Source organism: Cebus imitator, unplaced genomic scaffold (genome assembly GCF_001604975.1).
Source record: "Cebus imitator isolate Cc_AM_T3 unplaced genomic scaffold, Cebus_imitator-1.0 Scaffold446, whole genome shotgun sequence".
Taxonomy (NCBI): Eukaryota; Metazoa; Chordata; class Mammalia; order Primates; family Cebidae; genus Cebus; species Cebus imitator.
Window position 1 is genome coordinate 364,711 of NW_016107761.1, and position 15,023 is coordinate 379,733.

General features: G+C 43.0%; 1 protein-coding gene across 1 annotated transcript; it reads left to right on the forward strand.

The window, feature by feature from the left end:
* Positions 1-6,568: 6,568 nt before the first annotated feature.
* On the forward strand, positions 6,569-9,087 carry LOC108291098 (olfactory receptor 10AC1). Its single transcript, XM_017511278.2, has one exon. The coding sequence runs from the start codon at positions 6,674-6,676 to the stop codon at positions 7,649-7,651; it is 978 nt and encodes a 325-aa protein (XP_017366767.1). The 5' UTR covers positions 6,569-6,673; the 3' UTR covers positions 7,652-9,087.
* Positions 9,088-15,023: the final 5,936 nt, after the last annotated feature.

Consider the following 15,023-nt stretch of genomic DNA (forward strand, 5'->3'; position numbering starts at 1 on the left):
CAGTTGGATGGTAGGGAAAGGGTCCCATTGAAAAGAGCCCCTGAAGCCAAAATCACTCATATAACTCTCAGGAGTGACAGATTTTCCAAGGGCCCTGCAGCTTTCTGAGGCAGCCTTTGAAAATAATCAGCCACACTCCTGGAAAGTGGCTTGCCTGGGAGACCAACATTGTTTTTCTCATCAGTTTTTTATTTTGCATTTTGATGAATTATGAAAACACCTTGGCAGTACTGATAGCCTTGGTTTCCTCATCCAAGCAGCTCCCTTGCCCTGGTACTTCGTTTCAGCTCTCAATCCATAGCCAGCAAGAAACAGAAAAACATCTTTTAGAAGGAGGGTCTTGCTGGGTTTTTGAGGGAGAACTCTTGCTCTTTTGTAGCACAAAGTGATGTTTGGAAGTTTAAAGTAGGTTCGAACCTACTAAAACCAACTTCATGGAAAATGATAGTTATTTTTAGAAACACATTTTGAAAACAAACTAGCTTCCCTATTAAATGCTAATTATTTTTCAAGTAGATAAAGTAACTAATCCTCGGGCCTCGGATCAGTTTAAAAGTGTGCAATGATCATGCATTTGTGTGTGATGAAGTTGACCTTCACAGCACCAGAACTGGGACAGTCTCCCCACCAGACAATTTTGATGTGGAACATTAAAGTGCTCATTTTTGAAGCTTATCCCTCATCCTCTGGCAGAAGCCTGAGTTACAGACATTAGTTAAAACGAGTGCTGCCTCATTTAAGTAGCGATCTTTTTTCTTTAAGCATCAAAGTCAGCTCTAATATCAGCAGGACTCCTAGGTTTTCCTGGTTCAAAGCTCCTNGAGCAGGGAGCCTGAAATGATGCTTTCCTCAAAGCCCTGATCCCACAATTGACTTCTGCAGAAAAGAGAACTAACAGTGGCAACTATTCAGGAGGTCTAAACACAAATGCACGTGTTGTCGGGAGTGGCAATTATGACTTGTCAGGAAGCTTGAGGGAAACAGGTTGGTTAAAATGCAAAAACAAAGGTAGCATATTGACCCAGCACTAGCAGACTGAAGGACTGTGCATAGAACCATCATTTTAAAGAAGAGCTCCAGGGCTGATGCCACAACGACCCAGGATAGCTCATTCAGGATCACTAAACACTTCAGAAAACCATCAAGAGGGAAAAGCAAGAATGTTTATGTAAGGAAAATAGTCCCCATTGAACTATTAATAGTTAAATGCTTTTAAGAGAGAAAGAAGCCAACAAGAAACTAACAGTTTCTTTCATTTAGATTTTCAAAAGACCTTGACAAGATATCATACCAAATTTAGTCATCACAGATTCAGTAGGTGGCTTTATCATGTAAAAGGAACTGGCTTCAAGACAGAAACACCATGCAGGCAAATAACACAAATCCCAGGGGTGAAGGCTGAGATCATAAAAGGTTGGAGAGGGACAACAGGGAGAAGCTGATAAATCCAGAGATAACATTCAGCTCCTTTCAGTAAAGGAATTACCAAATTGAAAAGAAAAAAAAAAGCTTAAAAATGTGGAAATTTGCATGACAGCAAAAAAATAAATAAATAAATAGAAATGAGTTTTACTTCAAAATATTTTCTTTTATAAATTTAAATTTAACATATATAATTCAAATAAATGCAAATTAATGATTTTCAAGTTATCTGTCATAAATCAAGAAAAAGGTTTGTATGATATAGGGAAAGGAGACATGACAGTAATTGCAGCTGTCAGCTGCTATGCACAGGGAGCCCAAAGGCTGACATGACATCATAGAAGTGAGAGTTGTCATATAAAATGATGAGTAACCACTTTTTGTTAGCTTCTTTGTGCCTGGCACTGTGCGATGGGCTTTCTTTATAATATGCCTGATTCTCACTGCAACCCATGAATTAGGCATCATTATCTCCATTTAGCTGCAGAGACTGAGGATCAGGGAAATTGAGTACATCAACCAAATTCAATGTGGTTCATACGTGATTTAGCCAGGATTTTTATCTAGTGATGTCTTCTTCCATAGCCTGTATGGTCTCCGAAAGACAGTAGGCAGTGTAAGAGGAAAAAAAGTGGAAAGATAGAAAGAAACAGGGGGATAGACAGAAGATAGACAGACAGTCAGACAGTCTTCCCTACCTCTATGTCTACTAATCTCCCCATGAAGTTCCCACATTCATTTTGCTTCTTGAACCTCAGAAAGAGAAAAGGCACTAGGAAATCCCCTGAAACAGCACATTTGAGAGTTCCATCGTGGGAGGATGAATACTCAGAGAAAATACGACCTAAGTCTATCAAGTAATAAAGGATAAAAGTACAAATGCTTTCAGTGTTTTTATGCCCCTGCTATGTATCAGGTCTGTACCAGAAACTTGTACATGTTATTTTCATGGAATCATCATCAAACCTCTCTCATATTACCCCCAGTCAACAGTGAGGAATCTGAAGCTTTGGAAGAGTTTATTACCTTGCCCCTTCCCCAAATCAAACATCCAGAAAACAACAAAGCAGAAATGTAAACTATGGAGACTCCTTTTACTTCACCAAGGACTAGGCTTAAAAAACAAAATACACGAATGTATAGTGTGTTATTCCTAAAAGGAAGCACTGGATAAAAGTGGGTTCCAGATAATTTATATTAATTCATAGGCCAGAAGCCCATGCTGCGTTATTAAATGAGGTTAAGAAATCCAGGCATATTCATAATCTTCTAAGTTTAACTTCTTATAAAATCAGGGAAATGATACAATTTCATCCTAAAATATTATAGGAGAAGGATAAAACTCTGCTGTGACCTCTCCTTTGGTGCTTTTGTAAACTGTAATACTAGGTCAGTAAGCTCAGGTCAACTCTGGAAGACAATTCTTGCAGAAATAAGACTGTTCAGCCAGAAGTGTGAGAACCAGGCTCTAGTCCATTTCTGCTGCTTAAAGACCATGGTGAGATCCAAGTCTAATTAGTGACATCTCTGGACCTCACATGTAGGCCTAGAATATTTGACCTTTAAGCTCCATTCCAGTTCAGCATTCTATGGAATCCTCAAAACCTGAAAGGGGCTGACTGGTCTAGCTCTCACATCTCCCATTCCACATCCACCCTTCAGAGGTGCTTCCACTGACTGTTGAAATGGCCAATTTAAAAACATCATGATTGCAGATAATTTTAATTATTCTTCACAGCAAAAAAATCAAATCCCAGATCTGCATCTCCAGCCCAGCGAGGCTCTCAGCCACATCCAGATGTCCTGGGCCACCAGCCAGCCATGACTCTGTGGGTGCTCCATGGAGTCTTATCCAATTAAAAAAGTGAATCTGCCGGAACAATAACAATAGCAGCAATGAATGTCAAAGCTAAGGAGAAATTATTTTTAGATTTGCTATCTTAGATTATCTGCATTGCTGCTCACATCCACATGTCCTCAAGAAAAATGTCAACAAAGAGGAATCTGAGGACAGAAATGCTTAGAGACTGTGGGTAATTTCCAATCTGTAGAAGGTAGAAGATATGAAAAGAAGGGTAATATGTGTCTCATGAGGGAAGGATGTTTGAGAAGAGGTATAAATAAGATGACTATATAGTGGATAAGACCATGGGCTACTGGGGGCTAGATTACTTGGGTATAAATCTGGCTATACCATTAATTAGCTACATGATGTTTAATTTCCTCAGGCCTCAATGTCCTCTATAACATGGGTATGGAGAGAGTCCACTTACCTAACTGCACTGTTCACTAAGAATAAGTAAATTAAATTTGCAAAGTCCTTGTGGGCATTGCCTGGCACTCTCTTAAATGTTAGCTGTTATAGCTGATGTTATTCATCACTCGGAAGAGTGAGAACATCTGCCCTCTCCCTGGGGGAGGAAGGTGGCTTAGGCAGGCCTTGTGGTGTTTTCTTCTCCCACTTTAGCTTATCCTGCAAGGGTGGAGTTGGATTTGAATCACTGAAGCTTTGGAAAGTATCTGTTTTCCCACCCTCTCCCAGAGAAAAGACACTTGAACATGCATTCCTAGAATTTGTGACAATTCCTCCTAAAAACTCTAAGAGCAGAAACACCCCTTAGTCTCTTTCCCATTTAGTTAGCCCCTTTGACTTGCTTTACAGCACCTTGATTTTTAAAATTTTATTGCTTAACTGACAAATAATAATTGCACATATTTATGGGGAACTTAGTGATGTTTTGATACACATGGTGTATAGTGATATTGTGTATCCATCATCTCAAGCATGTATCATTTCTTTGTGTTGCCAACATTCAATATCCTCCTTCTGGCTATTTGAAACTACACTAAATTGTTAATCACAGTCACCCTCCAATGCTATAGAACATAAGAAATTCTATCTAGCTGTAATTTTGTATCCTTTAACAAAGGATCTGTCTCCAGCCCCTTTCCCCTACCATTCCTAGCCTCTACTGCCCTCTGTTCTGCTTTTTACTTCTTATGAGATCAACTTGTTTTAACTTCCACATTGTTTTTAAAACATGGCGTACCTTGAGCTGCTAAATATAAGTGCCATCAACGGGCCTTGTCATCTACATTTCTGTGAGGTAAGAACTTGGAGGAAGAACTGGAATGTTTCCATTTTTTTCTTCTGCATTCCCCTGCCCTACCATGCTTCTCTAAGGAGATGAAGAGGAAACAGTAGACGACAGAGCAGAGGTGGAGAGAAGAGAGCTGTCCTGGCGCTTCAGGAATCCTCCAAGACAGCCAGGCCTCTCTCACGTGTTCACAGCAAACATTACAGCAATTGTCGAAGAGGAGGCAGTCAACACAGGTTTGTTACATTTACTCAGTAACTTGAAGGGTGGCCAAAACTGAAAAGTAAATGACCTAAAACAGATGGGAAATGAATCCACCTCCCTCAGACCTACCCAAAACCCAACCCTACTCTTTCATTAAAAGACTGAAAACATCCATTTGAAGTGCTCCCCTCAGAGAGGATGAGGAAGAGCACAGGGTGACAGTAACAAAAACCCTTAGAATTCTACTCTCCAAAAAATGTATTTTGCCAGGCACAGTGGCTCACACCTGTAATCCCAGCACTTTAGGAGGCCAAGGCAGATGGATTGCTTGAGCTCAGTAACTTGAGACCAGTCTGGGCAACAGAGCAAAACCCCATCATGTTAGCTGGGCATGGTGGCATGCACCTGTAGGCCCAGCTACTCAGGAGGCTGAGGTGGGAAGATTTCTTTAGCCTGGGGGGTCGAGGCTGCAGTGAGCCATTATGGTTCCATTGCACTCCAGCCTGGGCAATAGTCTGAGACCTTGTCTAAAGAAAAAAAGAAAAAAAAAAAAAAAAAAAAAAAAAATATATATATATATATATATATATATATATTAGCTAGCAAAAGCCCAACTCTTTGCATTCCTTCCAGCTCTTTCATCTGATTTTCCTGTTACCCTTTGACGCAGCTTTATTGCTCTTTTACTCTAGGGCACAACAGCTATGAACAAATTCCACTTCCATTCATTATTAACCGTGATTTTAAGAGCAAATACTTGAGCTTACACTTAAAGTTAAAAATTAATAAAAAGAGATCTCATTGATATCTATTGGAAAAATCAAACCTCCTCCCCCAGCTTGCATGGCCTCAAATCTCTTTCCACCTCCTGTTTCTTCCATCCTAGAGGATTATGGTAAATGCAGCTGACCTGCAGACTGTCAGTGTTTTCTAAATGTTACTTGCAAATGAGTCACCGTATAATGCTTAGAATGAAACTGTGTTCTGATGGCAAATTTGGAATGTACTGCTAACTGAAAGTCAAGTTAGAACAAATACACGTCACCTTTTCCCTTGTTGACAAATCATTAATAAGAATGTTAGAGACATGTCATTCCTGATGCACCCAGGGAAGACCGCCCACAACGCATGCTCTGCTGCCTTAGTGCCTGTCCCAGAGCCTGACACAGATCTGGGTCTCCACTTAAAACTAAACAGATATGGATTGACTTGCCCTGAGTGACCTTCTTACAGGACCTGGGTCATTGAAAGTTCTGGATTCAGCCTCAGAATGCAGAGTCTGTTCCTAACTTCCTGTGAGCAATAAGTCCTTCAACAATCCCCTTTCCCCCCACCCAAACTTTATTTTCCTCCTGAAAATTATGAAGTTACATGAGATGCTCCCTAAGGCCCTCATCTGCATTATGTTTTTGTGATTCTATGATATACCACAGAAGGCAACTTAGAAATGGCAGAATAGGGCAGGCAGGAGGAAGCAGAAGGGAACTAAAGACATTTCCCACCATGGAGTCTCAGGCTGCAGCAAACACAATACTCACGGCCCTGTAGGACCCACAAAATAATAACTGGACTATAGAGGCACATGAATTCTTTGTAAATGGAAGTGAGGAGTGATGACTGCAAGGAAAGGAGCTAAAATCCAGGCTTCTACGGAAACAGCACATTGAGACAGCAGCTGTAGGAATTCTCATCCAGGAGGCAGCAAAAACTGCACTCTTTTTCTGCACAAGTCAGTAAGACTTCCTTGTGAGGAGGGGTGGGGTGGCCGGCTGGGAATGGACCCATGAACGGTTGTGATCCCTCTGCAGTCAGCATTCCTGGTCCACCCTCTACCTTCTACCTGACTCTTCCTCCACTCTTCCTCCACTTGCAGGGCCAGAGCCTGCATACCCGACAAGCTCTTCCCTCCTGTGCCTCTCTCCCACAGGTGCCTCTGGGCGGACCCCTGCATGGACAGCCCCAGCAATGCCACCATGCCCTGCGGCTTTCTCCTTCAAGGCTTCTCCGAGTTCCCGCACCTGAAGCCCCTGCTCTTCCTTTTGCTGCTGGGGGTGCACCTGGCCACCCTAAGTGGGAACCTGCTCATCCTGGTGGCCGTGGCCTCAATGCCCAGCCGGCAGCCCATGCTGCTCTTCCTGTGCCAACTGTCAGCCATCGAGCTCTGCTACACCGTGGTAGTGGTGCCTCGCTCCTTGGCGGACCTGAGCACACCGGGCCACGGTAGGGGCAGCCCCATCTCCTTCCTGGGCTGCGCCTTTCAGATGCAGATGTTTGTGGCTCTGGGAGGGGCCGAGTGCTTCCTGCTGGCTGCCATGGCCTATGACCGCTATGTGGCAATCTGCCACCCGCTGCGCTACGCCGCCGTCGTGACCCCAGGGCTGTGCGCGCGGCTGGCCCTGGCCTGCTGCCTCGGGGGACTGGCGGTGTCCGTGGGGCTCACGGTGGCAATATTCCACCTGCCTTTCTGCGGGTCCCGCCTGCTGGTGCACTTCTTCTGCGACATCACGGCGCTGCTGCACCTGGCCTGCACCCGCAGCTATGCCGACGAGTTGCCCCTGCTGGGTGCCTGCCTGGTGCTGCTGCTGCTGCCCTCGGTGCTCATCCTGGCCTCCTACGGCGCCATCGCCGCAGCCCTGCGCCGCCTGCGCTGCCCCGGGGGCCGGGGCAAGGCCGCCTCCACCTGTGCCTCGCACCTAGCAGTCACCTTCCTGCACTACGGCTGCGCCACCTTCATGTACGTGAGGCCCAGGGCCAGCTACTCCCCGCGGCTGGACCGCATACTGGCGCTGGTCTACACCAACGTCACGCCGCTGCTGTACCCGCTCATCTACAGCCTGCGCAACCGCGAGATCACCGCCGCCCTGAGCAGGGTGCTGGGGCACCGGCGGCCAGGCCAAGCCCCAGAGGGGGATCTGCGCGAGCTCTGATGGCAAGCCGGGGCCAGGCAGAGGGGGCAGCTCCGCTCCGCAGTTTTCCCCATAGTGAAGTGTCTGCATGGGGAAAGCCACCAAGGAGACTCAATGACGGCCTTCAGGAAAGAGAACTCAGAAATGTCACAAGGACAGCCACCCGGCGGTTGTCCCATCCTCCACTCCTCCCTTGAATGGCCAAGACACTGTGGTGTAGAGCCCTAGACCTACGTTTATTGGCTCCCTAAATACTTCTTGAGTTTCTTCCCGTGTGTTGGAGCCCGTGCAAGCTGTGGAGCTGGCAGTAATAAAGAAGGCACAGCTGGTGACCTCATGATGCTCCTAGACCTATAGGTGAGAAAGCCAGACGTGAGGATTAAACCAGAGATGGGTGGAGTGGCTCATAAGACGGGTTACCCATGCTAGACTTTTTGAGGGCTGAGGGGAGTCAGGGAAAGTGTTTCGGAGAGAAAGACAGCTAGACAGAGAACTGTAAGATAAGTAAGGGTTAACCAGGTGAAGAGAACAATGCAGAACGCTCCAAGCAAAAGTGCTTCACAGGGGCTGGAGCATGTTGGGAAGGACCTTGGAAACAGATGGGGAGTCTGAATTCAGTGAGGGGTGTGATGGCCACCACCATTGCATGGTTACTCAGCCTGCAGGGTGGCACATGGACCAAAGATGTGAAGACCTGTTCAGGAAACTGTAGGTATAGTCCGAGAGAGGGGGAGTGGAACCTGGACCAGGGTGTCAGCACAGGGGATCAAGCCATTTGGAAAGAGTCCAGAGATGTGCTGGAAGTGGACACAGCAGAACCTTGATTGGAATGAAGGTGAGGAAGAAAGAGGAGTTAAGGATCACTTCTCATCTAGATTATTTGGTGGATGTTGGTGCCATTGATGAGAATACAGGAGCAGGAGCAAGTGGGCAGAAGGGGGTGGTAGAGGGTTCTGTTTTGAATATGTCCAGTTGAAATGCTAAGACAAACCAGTGAAGATGCTGCTTCAGAAGGCAGACACACCCATCCAGAGAGACTAAACAGAAGAGGATAGATTAGAAATTACAGTTGGCTGCTGAGACCATGAAGGTGGGCAATATCACCCAGGAAATTTTATGCAGAAACAAGAAAAGAGGTTCCAGCCGGAGCCCGGAGGAAGGCTAGCAGAAAAGGGAGAGGAGGAAAGGAGCCTCCAGGAGGCTCGAGAGCTGCTGAGGTCCATGGCCTTGGGCCCTTCCTTCATCTCTCCAGCCTCAGTGGCCTCAACTATAAAATAAGGGCAAGACTCTATGATCTGTAAGGTTCCTTCCTGCTCTCTGATCCCTTAAGATGGAGCATACAAGGATACATGTGGATCACTAAAAAGGGTACAAGAGGAAATAACTGTCAATCTAGCGCCAGGCACGGTGGCTCACGCCTGTAATCCCAGCACTTTGGGAGGCCGAGGCGGGCAGATTATGAGGTCATGAGATTGAGACCATCTAGCCAACATGGTAAAACCCTGTCTGTACTAAAAATACAAAAATCAGTTGGGCGTGGTGGAGCACGCCTGTAGTACCAGCTACTCAGGAGACTGAGGCAGGAGAATCACTTCAGCCCAGGAGACAGAGATTGCAGTGAGCCAAGATAATGCCACTGCGCTACAGCCTGGTGACAGAGCAAGACTCCATCTCAAAATAATGATAATAATAATAATCTAGTGTCAACTTAATGCAGGAAGAATGACAGATGGGGAACTGAAATAATAATCAGACACAGGTGGCATTAATCGGGAAGGTTTGCTGGATGAGGCTAGGTTGTCTGAAGTGACTTAGAGACAGTGGTTGATTTGCCTCTACTTGAATCATCTGCAAGTCAAGTGAAAGGCCTATTCACTAATTTGACTCTGGGTAATTAATGTCTATGAATGCAGAAAATCAGATGACAGACAGTCTGGGCCACAGGCTTTTCTAGACCCTCTTTCCCATAAGAAGCCTCTTACCTGGGATGTGACATGAAAGATGCTTTGTAGAGGTAATGAGCATATAAACTTGCTATCAGAATGACTGATGCTTTTCTCAGGTAACTGAGAGGGTAACACTAATGGACAGTGACTTTGGGAAGATAAACAGGGGACCTTGAACTGCACACTTTGGCTTTCTTTATCTCGGTTTGGGGGAAAGAAGCATAATACTAACAGAGCAATACACTAGGAAGGTGAACTGGCAATAACACTGGAAGACAGAGTAAAGATGATGGGGTTAGTAAGGGATTGTGGCAAAAGTCCACAAATGAGAATGCAAGGTTCTCAGTCAGAGGTGTAGGAAAAGGAGGAATGAGGCAGGATGTGGTGAAGACATTAGCACAAATCAAGTGGGAAGGAAAATATAGCCATTTAGAATAATCTTCAGCATTCACCTTAAGATATGCACCAAGGTGTCATATGCATCAAAGATTTAAATCTAAAATATAAAATAATTTTTTAAATCTCAAAAAATATATATTAAACATAAAAGCATAACTTGTCTCCAAATGAGGAGAGATAATCTAAGCACGAAGGCAAAAACAGTTATGAGGGGAAAAAAGTCTACTAGGTTTGATTGCAGAAAAATTTAATTCTTGTGTTTATTAAAAAGTATATGTTGGCTGGGTACATTGGCTCACAACTGTAATCCCAGCACTTTGGGAGGCCAAAGGGGGCAGATCATGATGTCAGGAGTTCGAGACCAGCCTAACCAACATGATGAAACCCCATCTCTACTAAAAATACAAAAATTAACTGGGCTTGGTGGCACCCTTAATTCCAGCTACTTGGGAGGCTGAGGCAGGAGAATTGCCTGAACCTGGGAGGCAGAGGTTGCAGCGAGCTGATATTGCACCACTGTACTACAGCCTAGGTGACACAGCAAGACTCCATCTGAGAAAAGAAAAAAAAAGAGTATATGTTTCCAGGCATGGTGGCACATCCCTGTAGTTCGAGCTACTCAAAAGGCTGTGTGAGAGAATTGTATGAGGCCAGGAGTTTAAAGCCAGCCTGGGCAACATAGCAAGACACTATCTCAAAAACAACAAAAAAAGAAAAGATAAATAATATATGATGTGTAAAATACACACACACACACACACACACACACACACACAAAGATCCTGTAGTGTCCACTTTTATATGTATATAAAAAAGTAAAAGCAAGTGACAAACTGGAGATTCCAACAAATATAACAATAAAATGGCTAATGTAATCATTCTTACCAAAAAAAGAAAAAAAAGAAAAAAAGAAAAGGAAAACATGAACATCACAATTTTAAAACTGGGTAGTTGGGCACGGTGGCTCACACATGTAATCCCAGCACTTTGGGAGGCTGAGGCAGGTAGATCACAAGGTCAGGAGTTCAAGACCAGCCTGGCCAAGATGGTAAAAGCCCATCTCTACTAAAAATACAATTGGCTGGCACAGTGGCTCACGCCTGTAATCCCAGCTCTTGGGAGACCAGGACAGGCGATCACAAGGTCAGGGGTTCAAGACCAGCCTGGCCAACCAACCCGTCTCTACTAAAAATACAAAAAATTAGCTGGGCATGGTGGCAGAGTGCCTGTAATCCCACCTACATGGGAGTCTAAGGCAGGAGAATTGTTTGAACCCGAGGGGCAGAGGTTGCAGTGAGCCAAGATCGTGCCACTGCATTCCAGCCTTGGCAACAGAGTGAGACTTCACTTCAAAAAGAAAAATGGGTAAGTGATAAACAATTTACACAATGACTTTATAAAATATTTTTTAATTTCAACTTCATTTGTAACAAAAAATTCAGACAATAAAATATAATTTGGTTCCTATCAAACTTACAAAGAATTCCTCAAACAATTTTCAGTGTCAGCAAAGTTAGGATGTGAAGACCACTCTTACGTGGCCGCTGTAAGACAGTCTTTGAGAAGCTCCATTCTTTCTTTTAAATCACAGTCCTTGCTAAGTGTTGTCCTCTTAGATCCACTAATTCCATTTCTTGAAGCTTATACTAAGGAAATAATCAGAGACATGGATAAATATTTTGGTAAGGGACATGTGTTACTCCATTCTCATGCTGCTAATAAAGTAATACCCAAGACTGGATAATAATAAAGGAAAAAGGTTTAATCAATTCACAGTTTCACATGCCTGGGGAGGCCTTACAATCCCAGCACTTTGGGAGGCTGAGGCAAGTAGATCACAAGGTCAGGAGTTCAAGGAGGAGGTGAATGTGGGGCAAAGTCATGTCTTCCATAGAGACAGGCAAGAAGAATGAGTGCCAAGTGAAGGGGAAATCCCTTATAAAAGCATCAGAACTCATGAGACTTACTCACTACTATGAGAACAGTATGGGGGAAACCAACCCCATGATTTAATTATCTCCCACTTGGTCCCTCTCACAACAGGTAGGAATTATGGAAGCTACAATTCAAGATACGATTTGGGTGGGGACACAGCCTAGCCATATCAGAACATTAATTGCAGTATTCTAATATTAGTAAAAAATGCAAAGCAATGTAGAGGTCCAATATTGGGATAATAAATAAATATAATGGAACACTTAAAATATATGCAGCAAAGGTGTTTCATGATTTATTTTTGACCTGATAAAATATTCATGATGTAATGCTGAATAAAATTTTCATGAGGTGGAACTGATGATCCCTCCAAAAAAGCAAGTCATGTATGTACACATATACACAAATACATAAAAGACTAGATTGTAAAAAACACCAAAAGGTTAATAATTTCCATCTCTATGTGATAAGATTATGGGTAATTTTTATTTTCTTTAGTGCAAATTTTTCAAATTTCCCATAATTATTTTCAATGTATATTACTTTTATATATTTTTTTAAATTATTATTTTTCACTGGAGCCCTGTCAATGAATCAGAGACTTTTTCTTATGCCCAGGAAACAGGTCTGAATCTCACTTTCCTGAAAACTCTCTTCTCACCAATAACTCTGGACTTAGCGAAGGGGAACTAGAGCGAGCTTTGGAGGAGTGGCTATATGTATGTGGTATAAGAATAGCATTATACGAAGTATTTTAATTCCCCAGTAGCTTGAAGAAAACATTACTGTCATTGATAAAGTAAAGAAACATTAAGAGGAAGAATAACAACCCACACTGTCTTGTAAAAATTAGTGAGCAAATAAATTCATTTGATGTAACTGTTTCTAAACAATGTTACAGTGACATATCCTGCACAAAACTGAAGTACAAATGTAAGTTACACTAGGAAAATTCCAGAATTTATTTATTCATCCATACTTGCAATTACTACATGTTTACTGAGTTCCATACCAAGAACTAGACAGTTAAGGACTCAACAGTGATCAAGATGCCACTATGTTCCTAGCACCTATCCAAATTATTGAAGAAATGAAGGTAAGGTTTATATGGGTTTGAAAATCTAGGAGATTCAGGCAAAGAAATAGGCAATTGCGTTGCTGTTAAATAAGTACTATGAAGGGAGGAAATAAAATATTATGCAGGAAAAACCAGCTAAAACTTGGGTAATGGAAGCATCAGCAAAAGCTTATAAAATAAGTAAGGTGTAAGATCTAAAGTCAAGTAGGAATAACTAGAGCCAGACAAAGAAAGCTGAGAGAGGAGAGTCCAGGCAGAGGGAACAGCATGTGCAAATGCCCCAAGGCAAAGAGAACATGGAAACTAGTCAATACGATTGGTTCTTATTGGTAGTGATGAAGTGGTCAGGAGAGATGCTGTGTGTGTTGCAAATATTAAGAGGTTGTAGACCGGGCACGGTGGCTCACTACTGTAATCTCAGCACTTTGGGAGGCCGAGGAGGGTGTATCACCTGAGGTCAGGAGTTCGAGACCAGCCTGGCCAATGTGGTGAAACCTCATCTCTACTAAAAATACAAAAATTAGCCAGGCAAGGTGGCACATGCCTGTAATCCCAGCTACTTGGGAGGCTGAGATAGGAGAATCACTTGAACGTGGGAAGTGGAGGTTGCAGTGAGCCAAGATCATGTCATTGCACTCCAGCCCAGGCAACAAGAGCAAAACTCTGTCTAAAAAAAAAAAAAAAAGAGGCTGTGCTAGAGAAACAAATAGAAATCAGATCTTGCAAGCCTTATAAGCGGTGACAGATAGTTTTCTGTCCTGGAAAAGATGACAGATTGGGCTCACTGAGATGGAGGGCACAAGGAAAGCAACCAGTGTTAGGGAAGGACAAGGTGGAGGTGATGAGTTCACTGTTGATCATGTTGACAAGGGGTGGCATAGTCAGCAGTCAGATGTGTGCCAGGAGAATCTGGGTAGAGAAATGCCCTTGTTAGAGACTGGCATGGCTGGTAGAAGTCACCAGGATGTTAGAGACTGGCATAGCTGGTAGAAGTCACCATGTTGGAGACTGGCATGGCTGGTATAAGTCACAAGCCTATTAGAGATTGGCATGGCTGGTAGAAGTCACCAGCTTGTTGGAGACTGGCGTGTCTGGTAGATGTCACCAGCATGTTAAAAACTGACATAGCTGGTAGACGTCACCAGCATATTTGAGATTAGCATGGCTGAGATCTCCCAGAATGAGTAAGTACAGTTAGAAAGGCAGCTTCAAGATAAGACCCTGAGGAGCATGAACACTAAAAAATGGACTGACTTTCTAAGCATAACACAAAACATGAAATGCATTATGTTAAAAAAAATCCAAAGCTTTCTCCATAGGACACCACCTTAAGCAAACTGAAAAGAGAAAAGAGAAACTTGGAAATTCACATTTAATGTATGAAAGAGGCTGGTTTCATTAATACATAAAGAGCTCTTGCCAATTAATAAGAAAAAAAATAACACCAAAAAATGGGCAAATTATAAGTAGACTGTTTATAGAAAAGGAAATGTAAACAGCCCTTACCCAGTGGAAAGGTTTCAACATCATTCATAAGAGAAATGCAACATAAAATTATGAAACAGTATATGAACTTGCCAAATTAACAACACTGAAAGATGAACAGAGCAAGAGAGTGAAACAGGCTCTCTTGCACATTATTGATGAGAGTATAAATTTGTACAATTTCTATGCAGGGAAAGTAGATGGTATTAATTAAAATAGATGGCACATATTACTTGTTTCAATTATTTTGCCTCCATGGCTTGACCCTACAAATTTATTTGCTTTGTGGGAAAACATGAATGTTCAAAAATATTCACGTCAGCATTACTTGGATTAGGAAAAATTTAGCAATTTCTTTAATATCAATCAACATGTGACCGATTAAACGTGTTTTGGTTTATCCCTGTGATGGAATTCTATGAGGCTGCTGAAAGGAATGAAACAGTTTTATCTGTGGCAGGTGTGGAACCAGGTCTCGTATAAGTTGTTAAATGAAAAAAGCAAAGTGTGTGATTATATGTATTAGAGAGTCATCCTTGATTCAACTATT

Excerpts from the sequence above, each read along its gene's own strand:
- LOC108291098 (XM_017511278.2), top strand. The coding sequence starts at position 6,674 with ATGGACAGCCCCAGCAATGCCACCATGCCCTGCGGCTTTCTCCTTCAA.